Source organism: Chelon labrosus (assembly GCF_963514085.1).
Source record: "Chelon labrosus genome assembly, chromosome: 7".
Taxonomy (NCBI): domain Eukaryota; kingdom Metazoa; phylum Chordata; class Actinopteri; order Mugiliformes; family Mugilidae; genus Chelon; species Chelon labrosus.
Genome location: NC_140343.1, coordinates 7,791,204 through 7,810,131, shown reverse-complemented (window position 1 = coordinate 7,810,131; position 18,928 = coordinate 7,791,204). Strand labels below are relative to the sequence as shown.

Genomic DNA, 18,928 nt, shown 5'->3' with positions numbered 1-18,928 from the left:
GCAGACGGGTCTGGTGTCATTGACTGTATGGCTGGTGCTGGTGATTGATCACATAATACTATCAATCGTGCTCATTGGTGCATGGAGTATTTTCTGATTTATTTTATTGTCTTTAATGATTGAATATCTGTCAACAAATGCCAAATCTGACAAAAAAAGGAAACACAATTTCTATTTAAATACTGTGTTCCTATACAAACTCCAAAACTGTGTTTATTAGTTTATTAGTCTCATGGTATGGATTTATTTTTGCAATTTTCTTCCATATCTATTCATGCTTCTTCCCTATTATATTTCTTTATCGTGTTTTATTATCAACACAGCAGAAAATAGATCTATTACTTCTTGCTCCGTCACTTCATATCCTGTACTCAAGTAAAAGTACCAATGTAGATTAAACAAGTAAAAGTCCTGAATCTAACTTAAGTAAAGCACATGCAAAGGCAAAAGTGTTCAAATTGTAGGAAGTGAGCTCCTGTGACAGATGCACATTGCAGAATTATTTTCTGATGCACCAACGCTTCAGAAAACATTTACTGCTGTAGTTCTTCCAGTTGGAGCTAGTTTTAACTAATTTACAAGTAATTTAGTACAAAAATAATTCCCAACATAGTTGTCAGATGCCTTGAGGGTCACTAACATTACTTTTTTCAAGCTTTTCTACAATTTTCATTCTTTCATTCTTTCTTTCTTTATTTTTTTATTATAGGAGAGTTTTACCTATTTGGGCCTCCAAATAGTAGTGTAAACAAACATATTTATGATGGTGGAAAAGAAAAGAACACAGCACAGATACCTGAAATATAACAATGATACACAACAGCTTTTTGTAGGGCAATCAAAAAACAAAAACTACTCTTTACAAACTCGCTGTTTTCATTTAAAAATAAATAAATGAAAAAAATCTTAAAGTAACTTAAAGCATGTGATAAAGTAGGAAGTAATCACACAAAATAATCACTTTTTAAATGTAGTATAAAGAAGTCAAAATGAGTAATAATCATTACAAATATCAAAGTACTAATATCCACATTGATGTGAAACCCTAGGTGTAAAAGGAGTATCCCAATACAGCTTTGATTCTTTGTTTTAACATTCCCAGCGTTTACATTGTTCTGCTTTCCAGTTGTGATTTCATTACTTTATTGTTGAATATTATGGAGTTGAGATTGTGGGAGGACATCAGTTGAAAGTGTGTTTACAGTGTAGTATCAAGTTCCTTTCATGGACTTCAATGGTTTGCTTGTTTTCCTTTTATTTTTGTAATCTTTTTGTTATAAAGAAAGTTGTATTGTTGGAACACGAAACTGTGGGTGTGCCAGAGATTGTGTTTTCTGAAATCTATTCACACACGGGGGATTCCCCCTCCTGTTTTAGAGGCAAGAAGGTGGTCCCCAAGATGTAGAGGAAAATCTTTTTGAACGACTTTTTTTTCCCACCCTTTTGGTTAACTGCTATTTCCAGGGTGTGTTAATCCAACACGGTTAAAAAGAAAATAAATCATATTCCACACCGGCTGTGTGTTAGATGGATTAAAAGTGCTTCTCCTTCACTGGGTAAAAACATCTTCGAAGATCAACTCTGCTCCTAGTTTTCACTTTGAGTGAAGGTGTGTCGGGGGCTTTGGACTTCCAAAAAAGCCTGAAAACTCCCAGTGCAGCACTAGATGATGGTGGCAAGGAAAAACTCCCTTTCAACAGAAGGAAAACCTTGAGCAAAACTCATACAGTGTGGGGGTGGCCCATCTGCCTGAGACTGATAGAGACAGAAAAAGAGAGAGGGGAGGAGAAGAAGCAGGGGGGAGAAGACAACACATACATGACACAAACAAGAGTACAATGCATGATGCATGTTATTACATGAGAGGCCAATTATGGGAGACAAAAGGAATGGATAGAGCTGGCATTCAATGGAGAACCTCTGGAGCAAGAGAGCGTTATGTGTGCGCAGAGAAATGCTTTGACTGCAGCAGATTAATACATGAAAGCAACTTTTTGGTGTCAACATTTCCTCATACTGTAGGTCAATACAAAAGATGGGCGTCAGTAATAAGAGAAAAAGAGAAGTGGGGGCATCAAACAAAACAAGCAAAAAAAAAAATCATAACAATACAACACAAGCGGAACAAATGGCGATTTTTTTTTTCCACCATGGACTCGTGCGCACGTTCTGAACACACGAACCACAGCAGGGAGTTGTTATCATTCATCTTTGCCATTTTGTAGGTGGCAGCGATGTAGGCAGGTAGTGTCTTCAAGGTCTCCTTTTGAGCTGTCTAAAACATCTTTGCGATTGTTTCCAGAACTCTGACAACATGCTCTTTTTTTTTTTTTTTTCCAATTACCTCTGCAAGGGCCCCATCTATTGCAAATTTGCATAACTGTCCTTTTGACTGTGGTCTGTTCGCTGGAAACTTCACGAGCCCATTCCAGTGGCAAAGAAAGAGCAAATATCCTGAACACGAATTTAACCCTTTAATATACACTATAGTCACTTTTGTCTTTCTTTTATATATATATATATATATATATATATATACTGTATATATTTAGCTTTAAGGATGTTAAAATAGCCCTACATTAAATCTGTATGATGATTACACAGAGATAAATATAACAGGGTCTGGGTTTATAGCATAAATAACTTTAGTATAGAGACTCCTTGTGAGGAAATAACTGTGGTCATTGCTGCCACTGCATTACATAGCATTATATATTTATATTATAATATAACTTAAATATCTTTGTTTCTATGTGGTGATACTACTGGACACTAAATTTCCCATGGGATAAATAAAGTATCTATCTATCTATCTATCTATCTATCTATCTATCAAATATGTGAGTAGTTTTTTGTTTTCTGACAGCTTGGAGTCCAGAAATCTCACCATGACTGCGCATGAAAGATTGTGAACTGATACTGACACATTTTATGAATTATGAATATCTGTAATAAATGTACGCGCGATCCTAAAAATGAAACTGGTCGTTAATAGATTCTGCAACTGTTTCTATTCACCACATTTAGCATGAAGAAGGTTATTTTATAATATCCACAGCATCTACTTGCATGTCCCTAAACAAACATGTTATACTCTTTAATACATACAATGATTATCCTTTGCATATGAATTGCAAATTAAGGGACCTAAAGGGAAGGGTTGCCAAAGTTTCTATTATATTTTTTTTCATTTTTTCCCGCGTTTCTTTTCAGATTAGGGAGGGAGCTGTGCACCAGCTGACATGCAGCAGTGAAGACTGTGAGTCATTTGGTCTGTTCTGTTCGAGCACTGTGCAGGGAATTGACAGGGAAGTGTTCTGTAAAAGGGGGAGAAAAAAGAAACAAAAGAACTTTCTCCCTGCAACAAAGGAATGAGGACATGAAGGTTCCTGAATGACCAAAAAAAAACCAAGTGTGTGGTTCATTTTAAGGGAGGGACTTCCCAGACACATCCAAGCAGTTGCTCGCTGCCTTGCGTTAAGGGAAGTGTGCAGAAAATTCCCCATAATCACGGACATCAGCGGCAGCTGAGTTACAGGCGCTTGCCAAAACGGTAGCAGAACATTATCCTGAGAAGGAGTGGGTTTGAATGTTTTGTTTGTTTGTTTTTTCATTTAGAAAGTCACTCTTAACAGACATGGGACTTTTATTTAAAAAATAAAAAATAATAAGCTATACCACAAAGTATCTAGACATCACATGGCTCAGAGAGAGAAAAACATGTGAATCAAGGCGAGATTAACAGATTGAGGTTAGAGTGAGACAAAAACAAAATATGTATCATGACTCGTGAGGGGATTTCCACAGTGGCGGCAGTGTTGTACCCTTTGAGTGTAACATGCTAAGGACAGGTGCGGAGTGACCTGTGGTTTATGAGACATGACTCAAAACTGCACACGTATTATTCAAAATAGTGCTCAGAGAGAGAGAGAGAGAGAAAAAAAAGGGTTTCATTTCAGTCTTGACATCACAGATCGCAGGAGGAAAACATGTCAGAAAAACACCCGAGAGGCACCAAAACAACGGTGACTTGGCGATACGGCGACATATCAGAATGGAGACCACGGCTGTCATTAGTATGAGCAGCACAAAGAGCTTTAAAGTGATGTACAACTGTTTTGTTTTGTTTTTATATTCAAATGATTTGGTGTCTTCACAGCTAGGTTGGGGGGGGGGGGGGGGGGGGGGGATTCATATCAATCTTCCGGCTATGGTTTGTATATCAGTCATGAAAATGAACACTCCCTTTGCTTTAAAAACTTTATCACCAAGCTTTCAGATTACACTGCAGTACATGGCAGAGCAGCATAAATCACTATCCTAACCAGAAACCAGCACACCAATAGTAGATGTGTAGCTCCCCCTGTTGACAGCAATGCGGAACAACTACGCCACAGTGTCAATACCATCACTCTTAAAGAAGTTATAACTTAGCTATGGCTAGCCAGTTCATTAGGTACACTAATGAAAACAAATGCATGCTCATATAATAGTCCTCCACTAAATGTTAGCTTCACAAAGCTCATGGTACTCAGCATTTCTTTAAACTAAAAGAACACTTTCAAACATTTGAGTCACCATGTTTCTTAAAAACTGAACATTATTACAGTTGTACATTTAGGGGGATTTAGTGCAGGACTGTTGTATTGAAATGCATTGGTTTTCAATAGTGTGACTAATGAAGATGCAAGCGAGTGTACCTAACAATGCAAAATGAGCCTACATGCAAAATAAATCAGGCACCTTCTTTGGAAGACTTACTGATGATGTGCAAAAGATAAATATCCTGGAGTGATCTGTAAACGCTCGAGACTGCCAATGAAGGAGTGGCCGCTTTCGAGTGAGCATCAGTGTTTTTATTATTGGTCATTGCCCCCTCCCGCCCGCCCCTCTAGACAGGATGGAAGGAAAAGGGAAGCAAAATAACTGCTGCGCAATTCACTGACAGCGTGTCTGGTCGTGTGCATTTAATTAAGATGTGTCCGTTTGCCTCAACCTGCTAATGTCAGCTGGAAAAAAAAAAGGTAAAGCATAGACTTTATTTAAAAAGAAAATGCAAAAATCAATAATTGAACTAATTTATTTGGTTAGATTATGCAGCTGTTTTCAGTTAATTTAATCTGTATCACTCTGCAGCTGCTACTCGGGGTGAATGATGTTTTTATAAAGTATATAAAAACAAAACTCTAAATCTAAACTCACATTGAGTTTAATGAGTTTAATGCCCACTGCGCTTATACTACCTTCATAATAATGCCACTCTGTTAGATTGCCCCTAATCAAAGCGGGGTATTTCATTCTGTAAAGAAAGACGCACAGGCTTTCTGACATCCTGTTAAAATTTTATTTTTTTTATCGGCACAAGACAACATCACATACCCACTCGTTCCTGCTCGGCCGCCGTCCGCCTTGTCAGCTGCAGCCAGTGTCAAGTTGGCAGCCATCCTTCAGTTATCACAGTACTGTACCTTCGATGGGGACAGCATCAGCACTGTGATAACTGAACCAGGGCAGCCTGTCAAATCTAGCAGTCTGTGGCGGTCTCGCTCCATTTGTCACCCGCCCGTAATATCCACGCCGAGGGTCAGCGGGTGCAAAGATAACAGCGTTTTCCATCTCATGCAAAGCGAGTTTCATAGAAACAATTTCTAAGCACTTTCAAGCCGCAGCTACAACAAAACAAAGACAAAAGTAGTCAACTGAGAATCCCTAATTTGAATACATTAGTTCCTGGTTTTCACCATCAGTGTCTGCTCTCTAAACGTGAGAGCACTAGAAAACAGAGTAACAGCACCAGACAGGCCTACATACCATAGCAAATTAGGGCAACAGAAATAGACATGCAGGTTTTTTTAAAAAAAGGTTAAAAGATGTAAGAAGTTCAGTCACTTAAATCATGTCCTTTCTTCTACATCCAAGTGTTAATTTAAAACAGTGAGTCTAGGAGGTTACGGACATACACTTTCACGTGCTTTTAGATAAAGACGATGCTATATTAGTTCATCAATTTATGTGGATGTCTGAGGTATGACATGTGATGCTATTTGCACGACAAAAGTGGTACGATAGCTGACCCCGTCCTTCAAAAGTCAGATCCCGATGTCTTTGATAAGACGTGTCTGTGGATACTGTGACACATAACAACAAGCTAACATGCAGTAACCTTTGTGCTACACGCTTCCTCAGTAACCATTTATGAGAAGTGCATGAAAATAGTTGATATTTCTTATTTTTAACGCAAGATTTTCAAAGTAGTGATTTAAAAACGAATCAGAGAGTATCCTTATCCGAGAGAAAAGGTATATGCCGCCATCTCAGGCTACGTTAGTTTTGTATTTGCTTCCAATATGATCAACCCTGTTACGGCCAGATCAGTTACAAAAGGTTTCAGGTATGCTAATTTGTACATTTTTGCTAAAATATGCTAATTTGTACATTTTTGCTAATACTATTTTTATTTTACTAGATTTTATTTTACTTAATCTTTCCTTTATCTGTGGTTCTTAAGAGTGATTTTTTTTATGTACAACTAAGCTACTGTGACCAAGCAATTTCCCTTGTGGATGAATAAAGTTTATCTAAGTCTTTCTAAGTCTATGAAATATATGGAAATGAGAATATTAACCGTCCTGTTATGATCCGGGCGACCCGTTAAATGTAAATAATTAAAATGAAACTGCAAAAAGTATTTTTCAGACTCTAAACTTCTTCTGCTTGGCTTAATTCATGCAATCAACATGGAAAAAGAAAATGGGTTAATTTCACATATTGCAACCCCCTCAACCAGGAACATCATAGTTGCTCCTGAGAAGCGAACATAACAGAAGGGTTAAGGATTTTACTTTATTATTATTATTATTTTTTTAACATGCTATATTACACTATTTTGCATTTCTAAATCATTCACATTTACTTCGTTTCCCAAATAATTAAAGAAACTTTAACTTGCTTTAACGTCTGCACAATCAATCTGAGCCCATAGACCTGTTGGATGTGCATTTCATTTTCCATTTGGCATGTCACAGAAGTTAATGTTTCATCTAAGATATAATAGAAATAGTTAAATAAATAAATAAATAAATAAGGAGTGCAAAGAATGTTCTCTCTCCTCCTCCTCCTCCTCGGCGGAGACCAGCTCCTGTATATTATTCATACCGACCACAAGGCCAGAGTGATGTCAGACTTGTTATGATTCACCTCGCAGACTCCGCCCCCACTTGGCGCGAGAAGCCTCTCGAGCAGTCCGGTGGCGTCTCGGGCCAACGTAGCGGCGGCTCCTCCTCCTCCTCCCCCACCGCCTCCTCGACGTCGTCATCGTCGTCTTCGTCAGTCCGCCCTCCGCGCTTCATGTAAACAACTCCATTAGCCCCGCTGCACGGGGGCACTGGCCCAAAAATGTTCGCGTCGGACGTGGCCACACCGAAGCGACATGTGTAAATAACTAAACAGGGCAGAGGACAGACACGCTGCTGACACACTGAAAGTAAAAACTGTTGCAGAAAAAAAAAAAAAAAAAAAAAAAAAAATGCCCCTGTGATGAAAGCGCGTCCATGTTGCGTAAATCCTCAATGTAAATAACACGGGAAAGGCTTATAACCTACTAACAGTGAAGGTAGCAGCCATTGATATATAGCTAGCTGTATTACTGCCAAGGGCGACACATAGAAATAAAAGCAGTCACACCTTGTTGCTGTTTTCTACACACCCACAATATATATATATAAAAAATAAAAGTTGGCCAAATAAACGTTGCCACTGTTGCCTGTGTCAGTGACCAAAAACGCGCACACTTGCTTTATATAAGCTAAACCTAGCCTTTAAAAAGCGATTAAAATCAAAACATAAGTGCAACGTTCGCACTGAATATTGTGCAGCCAAACGTTAACGCCCAGCATTGCACACACACCCCTTTTTTTTCTGGGCAAAAACAAAACAGCACGCTATGGGATTCACGTATAATCATTTTATCTTAATTGCATTCACTCCGCATTGAACGTGTGGCTATTATTGAGCTTCCTTACCTGCAAATTCCCCGTTCAGCGTCCCGTGTTTACATGAATATTTTTAATGACGCAGCAAGACCACACAGAGCAACGTGATTGTCGCCATTTTTTGTTGTTATTGAATTCTCCAAAGCCATGTGACAAAAAAAAAAAATGATCGTGGCTTTAAAGGCAGGCTTCCGGGTGCGGGGAGAAAAACTAGTTTCGCCAAGGGTTAAAAGAAAAAAAAAAAAGAAGGTTAATCTTCCGAGTTGTTTGTCTGATGGATTAGTCTGGTTACTCCTCTGACTGAAGACTGAAAGGCTGTGCGCAATGTTTGACAGCTCCGGGACGCTGCCGCCGCCGTATGGCTCGCAACAAGTACACTCGCAGGATTCCTCCCGTTCGCAAATGTTGCGCGGAATGACAGCGACTCATGTGCTTTTTTTTTTTTTTTTCTGCGCCTCCTGCCAGCACTGTAAAAAACAAAAAAACAAAACAAAAAAAAACAAACATGAGAAATAAGAGCCCCGCCAAGCACAAGCAAAAATAAAAAGCTGGGGTTGTTGGAAATGCTGTCAACAAGTGGTGGGACCTAAAAACAGCCCAATACTTTGCCAGTTGATGGAGCAACATGCGCGATTTATAGCGCATACTCTGCTGCAGAAATCACTCTCTAAATATCAGCTTCTGTATATAATTAGAAACACCGATCACTTTAGCGTACTTCCATTGCAAACCAAATATATATATATGTGTGTGTGTGTGTGTGTGTGTGTATATATATATATATATATATATATATATATATATATTGCATCACATTAATCAATTAACCTATATTTTTCCCACCAATTAAAATTGTGAGACTTTGTTTCTTGTAAATATCAGCAACAAGTGTCAACATGTTGCCTCGGAAATCTGATTTTCCAGTAAACCGTGTGCAGTTGCAGATAATTACTTTCTAATAAGGCTTACCAAACAGGCTTTAAATTATGTCTTTACCTTAAATGCCATTTCAGTGCTCTAAACTTTCAATATAATTTATTATTTATCATTTTATATTATGGTATAGATATACAGATAGATATATTTCTCCTTAACTGCACTACCAGAACTACACTTGCACTTAAAAACTACAGTAACCAGTTTACCCCGCGAAGTTTAGTCATCCGCATTTTTTCTGGATGATGTGCGCAGAAGAAAATAGGGCGTTGTGGAGGCTCCCTCATTCATTCGCAGAGAAAAGTCTCTGTTCTTAAAGACGTAGACGAGCGTAACGTATCCATGACAGGGCTGGAAGAAAGCCGTTTTTTGACTTGATCCGAGAGAAGGAGCAGGACAGTCGCAGCTGCGCGCGCGGAGAGTGGGCTCTGCGTAAAGACCCACGGACCCCCTCAAGTGAAAACGCTTACATTGGCGTTGGCAGAGCTGCTTCTGTCGCTGTGTTGTTGTTATTTTTACGCCTTCAGACCCTTTTGATCGATCAACCGATTAGGAGTTCAATTAAGGGGTGATTCGATCTCTTGTACACAAACAGGAGAACAGTGACATCCGAGCAGCCAAGACTTTTTTTGTTTTGTTTTGTTTTGTTTGTTTGTTTGTTTTTTGAAGCCATGGCCAAGTTGTTCCGTGCTGCTATAATGGGTCCACCAGGATCAGGGAAAGGCACGATTTCTAAGAGGATTGCGCAAAGTTTTGGCCTGCAATATCTGTCAAGTGGCCACTATCTACGAGAGAGCATAACGGCAAACACAGGTAGGATACATGTGTCCATGTATAGTAGTCCAAACGTCAATACGGCGTTGTCAACAGGAAGGAGGCAGCCTACAGAGGGAAAAAAAAGAAAGAAAAAGTTAACGAGGCTCGTAATTTTCTGTGCTGAAAACGTGAATTCCGTGATTTTTGTGTTATGTTTGCGTTAAAATCATTATATTTGTCACAAACAGGCATGTTTCAGAATGACGCAGCTGAAGGTTTCTGGTTTCTGCTCCACAGTTGATTCCTAAAAGCTCATTTGTCTGCAAACCTGTCAAGCTGGACCAACACTTTAAATGATAACAAATCAATTTTTTTTTTCGTATGTACTTTATCTGTAGCCACTTCAGTGCCCACTTTCAGAACAATGGGTTGCTGCAGTTAAAGCCTTGTTATCATTTCCCCAAATTTCCTAAACCGTTGCTTCTCTAAACTTCCTCATTGCAATTTCATTCCCAGCAAAGCTCATGTGCACTGGCAATAAATCTGGGTTCTGCGCAGAGAGCCTCAGCAAAAACATGCTTTCAGTAAAACTGTTGCTTGCTGCATAGACTTAGATAGAGAGTTAAGAAACCCATTTCCTTCCACTGAAGGCAAGAGACATTCAGTGTTTATAAACCAAGTCAATAATTGTGTTTATCTGATGGATTGTGTGACTCGGCATGGAGATAATTATCCACAGCAGAGATACTTTAAATGATAAAATGACTGCAAGGCTTTATCTCTAGCCAGGTCCCGTCCTGCTTTGCTGATTTAAGCAGGAAGCACAAACAGACATTTGTCTATATTTACCTGCCTGTTGTGTATCAGAGGCAGGGGTGCTGGTGAAGACCTACGTGGAGAGAGGCATGCTGGTGCCTGACCATGTGATGACCAGACTGATGCTGCCCAAACTGGAAGAGCTGGGCGGCCACAGCTGGCTTCTGGACGGTAACGTTTTTTTTTTTTGTTTGTTTTTTTTTGCTTTGTTCTATTCATACACAATGACAAAGCAGGTTTCCATTCATCAGCTCAAATCCTCTTGGCTAGCTGCATTAGGATGGGATAGGTTCCATATAATGCAGTGTCACAGCAGCGGTAGAACCTGCCAGCCGTCCCTTGAATCTGATTGGTCAACATGGGTACCACCCCCCCAAAAAACCCTCAAACCTGTTAGAGGCAGACAAGCACTTTTTTTTCTCTTTTTTTTTTTTTTAACATAAGTTGCCCACAGAGTGCCAGACGCATTGCCTCCCTTACTTGAGTTTGAGGAAGTGGAAAAGTACTCTCTATATTACCCTGCATCTGTGAGTGATTAGTTCTCTGAGGCACTGACTTCACCACCAGCAGCTCTGTGCATGCTCTCGAATAAACTTAAAGTAGTCACAGATGGATTACTTCACCTTCGAATTAAACACCGAACTAAAATCTTTTTGACTTTCGCGTCCGTATGTACACAGTTGACGTTTGATGCCATTTTAACCACTGACTGTGTATTCACGGCGGCCTTTGTTCCAATCTTAACGAGTCAACATATTGTCTCATTTTGTGCAAATACAGGATAGAACATTTCACATTTTCCACAAATAAAAGTAATGCTTTGGCATCACATTTAGTTAGAGCCAGGGAACAGAGCGTTAACTATATAGTGAAATTTAAAACTGCTTATATATACTATTTGGAGAACCTTATGTGATGTCCAGATGAGTGACACGCACGCACAAAAAAAAAAAAAGAGGTTAAATATTAGCCACTATCTTGAAGAGAGATGCCAAACATTGATGGAGTGTTAAATGGGTTTAAACCTTGAAACATGATCAGTAAACAAATAACTGAGCAAGAGAAGAGGGGGGGGAAGCAAATCAAGGTTACGCACACGCATACAAACACACGTTTAGCTCATGACTCTGATAGGTTGAATTAGTTGATTTGTTTGATAGTTTGATCTCGGATGTTCGAGTCACCAGCTAACAGCTTAGCCTGAGTGTTCTCACAGAGGTTCACAGTGTACATTATAAGTTGGCATCTCTTCCTTTGTCGCAACCTTTGATTGGGTCCCTCCCGTCGTTCATTTGTGGGCAGTGTGACATGCAGCATGATAGTCGGAGAGACTGGAGATTTCCTTCGCTGACCAAACAAAGGAGCACGCGGAGTGATTGTCCGTTTCCACTCTAGCACATTAGGAAAGCAATAAAGTGAGGACATGGGTGCGCGTCAAACGCGTCTCGATAACAGGCTTAGAAATAAAAGGCCTACGAATGGGGTGGGATTGTCATGTGAGCAAACATCCACAACCATGTGCCTGGGAAAGACAATGAGCACCTACTGAGCACAGTGGTAATGTGCTGGAGGTCATGTTGACTTCTCAGATGCGTGGAGAGAAGAGGAGAAATGATTTGAAGATCACAGCAGTGTCGAACACAAATGTACAAGCCTTGTGACAAACGTTAGCAACGCGGCTCTAAATGTCTGTCAAGAGTTTTCCTCGGGTGCCACCTTCAGGTTTACATTTTTATTTTATAGTTTATAGATGAATTGTGATCAATTAAATGACCTCTAACTTTTTATATAGTGCCAGCAAATTAAACTTGACCAATATTTGTTTTAGTGACATTCAAAACAGTAACCACAACCATCAGCCTCAGATGAATTATTAATAGCATGCTTCCAAGCAACAGTGGTAACTAGAGTACACCTGCTACGCATGCAATTATTAACATATTAGGAGGGAGACGCCAGTCGCATTTAATCCTACCTGCAGTTTCACAGAGCTCCTAGCGTGATGGTGGAGTCCTGTCTTATTATCACCACTGGTGGTTGATCCAGGCCGTAACTTAAAACTTTGTTTTTTCAACAAGTTAATTCACAAGCCAATAATCTTTTTGTTAAGTCACGACGACGACAGACTGGAAAACTGGAAACAGAAGGAGTCCAAGTTTACCTTCGTCTGATTCATTACTGACTCAGCAGTTATCTTAACTTGAAAAATACACATTTTCATTTTAGCCTTGAATGTAGTTAATAATAATATAATGGTCACAGATTATTGTGTAACACTGTCATTCCCCTCCTCCCTCTGATATGTGTGCAGGTTTCCCCCGCACACTGTCGCAGGCTCTTGCCCTGAACAACATGTATCAGCTCGACTTGGTCATCAGCCTCAACATCCCCTACGAGACTCTAAAGGACAGACTGAGCGACCGCTGGATTCATCCAACCAGCGGCAGAGTCTACAACATGGGCTTCAACCCGCCCCGAGTGCAGGTGTCGGAACTGTTTAATTATAGTGCATAAAATATTTCGCTTGCCGTTTAGATTTGTTTCTTCGACGCAAGGTTTGTGTCCGCTGGTATGCATTTTAATGTCTAGTTTCATTTAGCTACACAAGGCGAAACTATTTTAAACCATAGGGATAGTCTCCTTAATCACTACCACACCCTGCACAACAACACCAGCAACAAAACTCCTGCTGCTTTCTAATTATGTTAGAAAGTCCCTGTAATTGCAGAAACTCAACTGACTGTAGTTGTTTTTTTATGAATTAAATTATGAAACAACATCCTGTACTCACAAAGAGTTCATTCTCAGACACTAGAACAGACAAAACAATGAAAGGGTGTTGGAAAGTTAAAATAGCACGTAAAATGTGGACAGAAAACTTCTCCAGTGCACATACACTGACAACGGTGTGGTGCAAAGGTGTGTGCAGTGGATTCAATTTGACATGAAAAACATTTGTATAGATTGAATTTGAGTTCTTCAGTGAAAAGGGACGGGTAGTGGGTAAGGTGTCTGTACTAGTAAATTAAAAAGACAAGATTTTGATCATCGTAACACTTTGCCTTACTACTAGATGTTAGGGTTTGCTCGATTTCGGATTTTTTTTAAAGCCGACAGTCACATGATGAAAGTCAAGTTGACACCAACTGATAAAAACACAGTAGAAAGTAATGCTTTCCATCAATGAAATCTATATTTTTGACCTGAATACATATGCTGAGAATACATATGAATAGCCTGTATAAAAACAGGCAGCAAATCAGCACCATCAAAAGCTTTTAATAGATGAAATTCACCAACAATTAAATTCACCAACAAATTGCCTCCTTCTCTCTGTTAGCGCAGGGCGTTTGGTGAAGTTGTTAATTGACGACTGTTCCTCTGCTAGCTTTAGCCAGCGGATGCATTGCAGTAGTACTTTTGTTGTACTTCAGGACCGACATGTCACGGTAGTATGGGCTTCATCTTTAGTGAAGTATTTCCACACACTTGATGAACCGCTGCTAGTTTGCTGCAACAACCCACTGGGCTCCCCACCTGTCTTGTGACCAGTGACTAGTCGACATAACACTTAAAACGCCATGGCAAAGTCAACTAATCAACTAGTCGACTAGCTGGTATAACCCCCACTGTAGACTATATAACAGCTTTCAGTGCGTGGTTGTGAGTTTACCTTCATTGATTTGTTGCACTGTTGTGACTTTGCGTTGCTCTCCTCAGGGTAAGGACGACGTCACAGGGGAGCCTCTGATTCAGCATGACGACGACAAGCCAGAAGCTCTGATGGCCAGACTGAGACACTACAAAGACGTGGCAAAGCCCGTCATGGACTTATACAAGTCAGTAAATACATTCCATTTTTTTCAACTCCTTTTGTTGGAAGTATAAGATTATTATTATTATTACTATAACCTTTATTTAACCTGATAAAAAACCCATTGAGATCAAGATCTCTTTTACAAGGGTGACCTGGCCAAGAAAGGCAGCAGCACACATCGTGGTGATCAAGACAGGCAAACAACAATAACAAACAACCAGTAAAAAAAAAAAATCAAACATAAAAATATAAAATATTAAAAAGCGAGAAATAAAGTGCAGAAGTTGTAGGTACGGTAAAAATTTAAGAACATAGGCACTGTTCAAACGATTTCCATTGTTGTTTTTTTAAAACGGAGCGGAAAGCTTCCCCTGAAACAAGTTCTGACATTTGTTTGACCTCAAGATTTGCATGATGACACAAATATGGCTATAGGGTAACTCTTTAATTACTTTGTGGTAAATTTTGGAGTTAGCAAGTGGAACCACTCCTAATCTCAGTTTGAGATTGCAATAGCTGTTGCTAGCATGACGCACATGAATCCCTGGTTGAATTGCTGCTGGTTGCATTGGATTGTGGGTATTGTAGGGTCTGTATGCATCTAACAAAAAGAACTTGATACCACTGGTTCTGTAGCATTGATGTTGATCCTAAACTGTCTCCACTCAGGTCGCAAGGAATCCTGCACTCGTTTTCCGGCACAGAGACCGACCGGATTTGGCCTTACATCAACTCTCTCCTCAGCACCAAGATGCACACGCAGCCGTCAGACGCCCGCCAAACGCAGACACCCTGACATACGCACTGATCTGACTGAAAAGACAGCAGGAAAGGAGGAGGAGGAGGAGGAGGAAAGGTGGGGGCGGGGGGGAGTTCCTTACGGCTAAACTCAAGTCAGCGTTCAACTTCCTCATTAAGATTAAATCACGAGCTGTTTTCTTTTTTCAGTCGAATGGCAGTGTGTAAATATTTCCAAAGCTTTATACTGAAGATTGTGACAAAGTCCACATTATTGTAGTGACTGTTCAGACCTTACAAGGCAATATCACAACTAGTCATTTTTTTTTATAAATCATAGGCACAAATCATCGGGTTACAGTTTATACATTTCAGTTTCTATTTTGAGCTGTTCCAATCTACTGCTAAAGACCAAAAAGTTACGGCAACTAGGCAATAAGGCAAAACACTACAAGTGAGAAAATGCGGGGTTTGTTTCTACTGATACAGTCTTTAATGCTGGGGCAAAATCAGTTCTCAACGAAACAATTCAAGATCAAGTTCCTGCCACAAAAAAATGTGCAAATTAGGTGTTATTAGGGTTATAGTATGAGACTTTTTTAATATTATATATTTCTTTTACCATTATTTATGAGTACAATTGCCACCATATCACCACGAAACTTCCCCAGTATTTACATTAAGATTTTTAAAATTTTTCTTTTTATATTGGACTTTTTCTGACATTATGTTTCCCTCATAGATATGGGCTAATTTGACTAAATGTCCAAAAGATCGGTGGAGTGAACACCTAAATGTGTATTCTTTCATGGTTTCTCTCCACCTGTCTGAAAGGAGGCATGTCATAGAAGCAAAAATAGACCAAAATGTCAGTGCATACCTCTATAAAATCAAGGCTGCAATAATACTACTGAAACCAAACAAAGGAAGTAAAGATACTCTGATATCTTTACATATTTGATTAAAGAAGTTTTTATATTATTTTTTATAAGTAACAATAACAATACAGTCATATTATTGCCCATATGACTGTATTGTGTGGATGTGAAACCCTTTTATTATATTATAGTTTGTTAGTTCCGAGTGATCTTCTGAAAATGGAGGAGTTGTTGCTTCTGCCGAGTAGATTACACACACACAAGCGCACAAAAAAAAAAGAAAGTCAAATTCAGCCTTGCCACAGATTTCACTGAAACTTACCAGAAGCGCTCTTCGAAAAGCATCGTTTCCTCAAAAACTACAAACCTGGAGTAACGCACAAATACGCCATCTGTCACACACGAAACCATTCCACGAAGCAGTTCTTTAGCGGCTAAGTCTTTGCAGACTATATCCATCAATCAATATGCACTGTATAAACTGCTATTCTTTACTTTTGTGCCGCAGTGTGGTGGAAGTTTGTGTGCAATCATCATTTTTGGGGCGGTCGCCGAACAAAAACAAAAACAAAAACAAAAAAAAAAGAAGACAAAAGTCGCTGGAAAAGCCACAGTTGTTCTATATCACTCTGTGGAGGTTATGACAGCGCACGTCTCAGATGCTGACGCATTTCTTTAAATATATTATACGGTTGCCTTGAGATTTTGAATTTAAAAATGTCATGCTGTTTTGCGTTTGCGGTGTTTGTTCGACTATAAAATTCGTCTGGAGTCGCGTTGAATGATTCTGATCAGGTCACAGGTTTTGTTGTTTTTGAATGTATACTGTACATCTTCATTGCTGGGTGAACAACTATGTAGACTTTGCTTTGCAGCTTTTTTTATTTTTATAACAGCTTATGTTTCATTATTTCAAGTCTGAAACATGTCATCAACGTGTGCAATAGACTAACCGGGGACCAAATGCATTTAATTTTCAGCTTTGTCAAAGAAACTTCTTGTACTTTTTACTACAATCGCTTTAATGCACTAATTCAGGGTTTGGTCTTAGGCAGCAAACATGGTAGATTTATTTTCCACCATTAATTTTTTTTATTTTTTTTTAACAAGAGAAGACACCATGACAGTATGATTTGTTAAAGTTCAACCAAGTCTGCCGAATCTGAAAGGGAGCAGCTGATTTACACTGTGGTTTGAGAAGCTGTGTAGGACTACATTCCTGGATGCTCTGTGTTGTTTAAATGAATGGGTGTGGCGTATAAGTGTTAAATTGTACGTGTCCACACCACCCTGCTGTTGTGTAACGCCGGAGTGATTTTAGTTGGCCTATTTCATTCCATGCTGTCCAAACACGTTACATTCCAAAAACAATAAAACTATTTTCGAACTGCATCATCTTTGTATGAGACTACAATCAATGTGCTCTGTGTGATTAAGGTTAAACCCTATTGTGTGACTACCATCTGTGGCACAGCCAGGGTTTCTGTGCACAGTAGCTGTGCCATTCATTTCTCTGTCCAAACATACTACAAGCAACAGGGCGTTGTAAGCATAAAATATGTACACAAAAACCAAATTATTACAGTATGAATAGCTTTCTTCCTTTCTTTCATATTTCTATAGAAAGGCTTTTCTCTTCCCTGTTTTTCGCACGATTTGAAAAACCATGTGAGAAAAACAGGAAGCAGTAGGAGGGTTTGCAAACTTAAGCACAAAAGCTGTGGTGGATATTTTAAACGTACTAAGTCACACATGCACACACACACACATCCATGCAGTGAAATACAGTCATTTGTTTTCCAGCTGTCTTGGGTCTGTGACTAAACCTTGAGTGCATCAGAGCTTCAGTGAAAGTGATGCCAAGCATTACATCTGCCGTGGCTACCTTGGAAAAAAGGTGCAGTGTTGCCTTTGCACGCCATTTGGATGATCAATAATTTTCTGTGTCCTGCCTAGCATGGGTATCATTAGCTACCTGTGTGACCAAAACCTGTAATACAATCATACAACCCAACTGCTGTAGCTTCTGCAAAGCAACAAATATGTGTTTGGGGTATTAACATAATTATAGTTATAATTAAGTGTAATCATGCATATATTTCTGTTTTTTTTTCTTCTGTGTATTACTTTCCAGGAGATGAAATAATATATCCATAGTTATTAAGAGGAAACTCATCTAGATTTTAAGCAATAAAGGCATATAGGTTGGGCAATGCCAAAATAAAATGTTTGTGGACCTTCATGAGAGGAAGTACAAATCATAGCAATATCAATGTCTCATTTTTTATTTTATTTTATTGTCATAGATCTTAACTTCATGAATGAGTCTAAACTTAATGGTGATCAGGGTGGCACAGTCGCACTGATGCCTCAAAAGCAAGAAGGTTGCGGGTTCGAATCCATGGGTCGACTGGGGTTTCTGTGTGGAATTTGCATGTTTTTATACAGCGCTTTTTTACCTATTGGTACTCAAAGCGCTTTACAGTCACAGACGCATCTACCCATTCACTCACAAGCACACATCAGGAGCAACTGGGGGTTCAGTGTCTTGCTCAAGGACACTTTGGCACGTGGCACATTCCAGGGATCGAACCGCTAACCCTCTGGTTTGTGGACAACCCGCTGTTGTGTGAGTGTGAATGGCTGTCTGTTTCTCTGCGTTAGCCCTGTGATAGACTGGAAACTTTATATATGCAAAACAAGAAAAGGTTCCGAAAGTAAGTCAAGCAGTCTGAATAATATGTGGAGGTATTACAAATAGAAGTAGTGTGTCAGAAAAATTGCTTTAAGTTGAACTTGTTTAATGTTGGTCTATGTGTTTAAATTATAATATACCATTATAATCCATAATAGTTCAATAATAACCATTGTCATAGATGTTTTAAGTCAGTGGTTTTGTAAGGAAGAAAATTAAGCCCACGGTTAAAAATAAATGAATTAATTAATTAATTAATTTTTTTAAAAAATGGGGGTTATGACCGTTTGTTTTTCATAAT

General features: G+C 39.2%; 1 protein-coding gene and 1 long non-coding RNA gene across 4 annotated transcripts; one reads left to right on the top strand and one right to left on the bottom strand.

Annotated features, from left to right (window-relative positions):
• Positions 1 to 126: 126 nt before the first annotated feature.
• LOC311490384 lies at positions 127 to 9,273 on the bottom strand. 2 transcript variants are annotated; one of them, XR_014699154.1, is made up of 4 exons: positions 9,137 to 9,273; positions 8,022 to 8,458; positions 7,198 to 7,441; positions 127 to 1,755 (listed from the first exon to the last, which is right to left on the bottom strand). It is a non-coding gene; the product is annotated as an uncharacterized lncRNA (long non-coding RNA). The 2 variants fall into 2 exon arrangements; XR_014699155.1 differs by lacking the exon at positions 127 to 1,755 and having other exon boundaries at positions 6,830 to 7,441.
• Positions 9,243 to 17,324, top strand: ak4 (adenylate kinase 4). Of its 2 annotated transcripts, none has more exons than XM_084547833.1 (5): positions 9,243 to 9,740; positions 10,557 to 10,670; positions 12,811 to 12,983; positions 14,220 to 14,338; positions 14,986 to 17,324. In XM_084547833.1, the coding sequence occupies exons 1-5, from the start codon at positions 9,599 to 9,601 to the stop codon at positions 15,110 to 15,112; spliced, it is 675 nt and encodes a 224-aa protein (XP_084403959.1). In that variant the 5' UTR covers positions 9,243 to 9,598; the 3' UTR covers positions 15,113 to 17,324. The 2 variants fall into 2 exon arrangements, with proteins under 2 accessions (XP_084403959.1, XP_084403958.1); XM_084547832.1 differs by having other exon boundaries at positions 9,258 to 9,740; positions 10,551 to 10,670.
• The last annotated feature ends 1,604 nt before the right edge of the window (positions 17,325 to 18,928 follow it).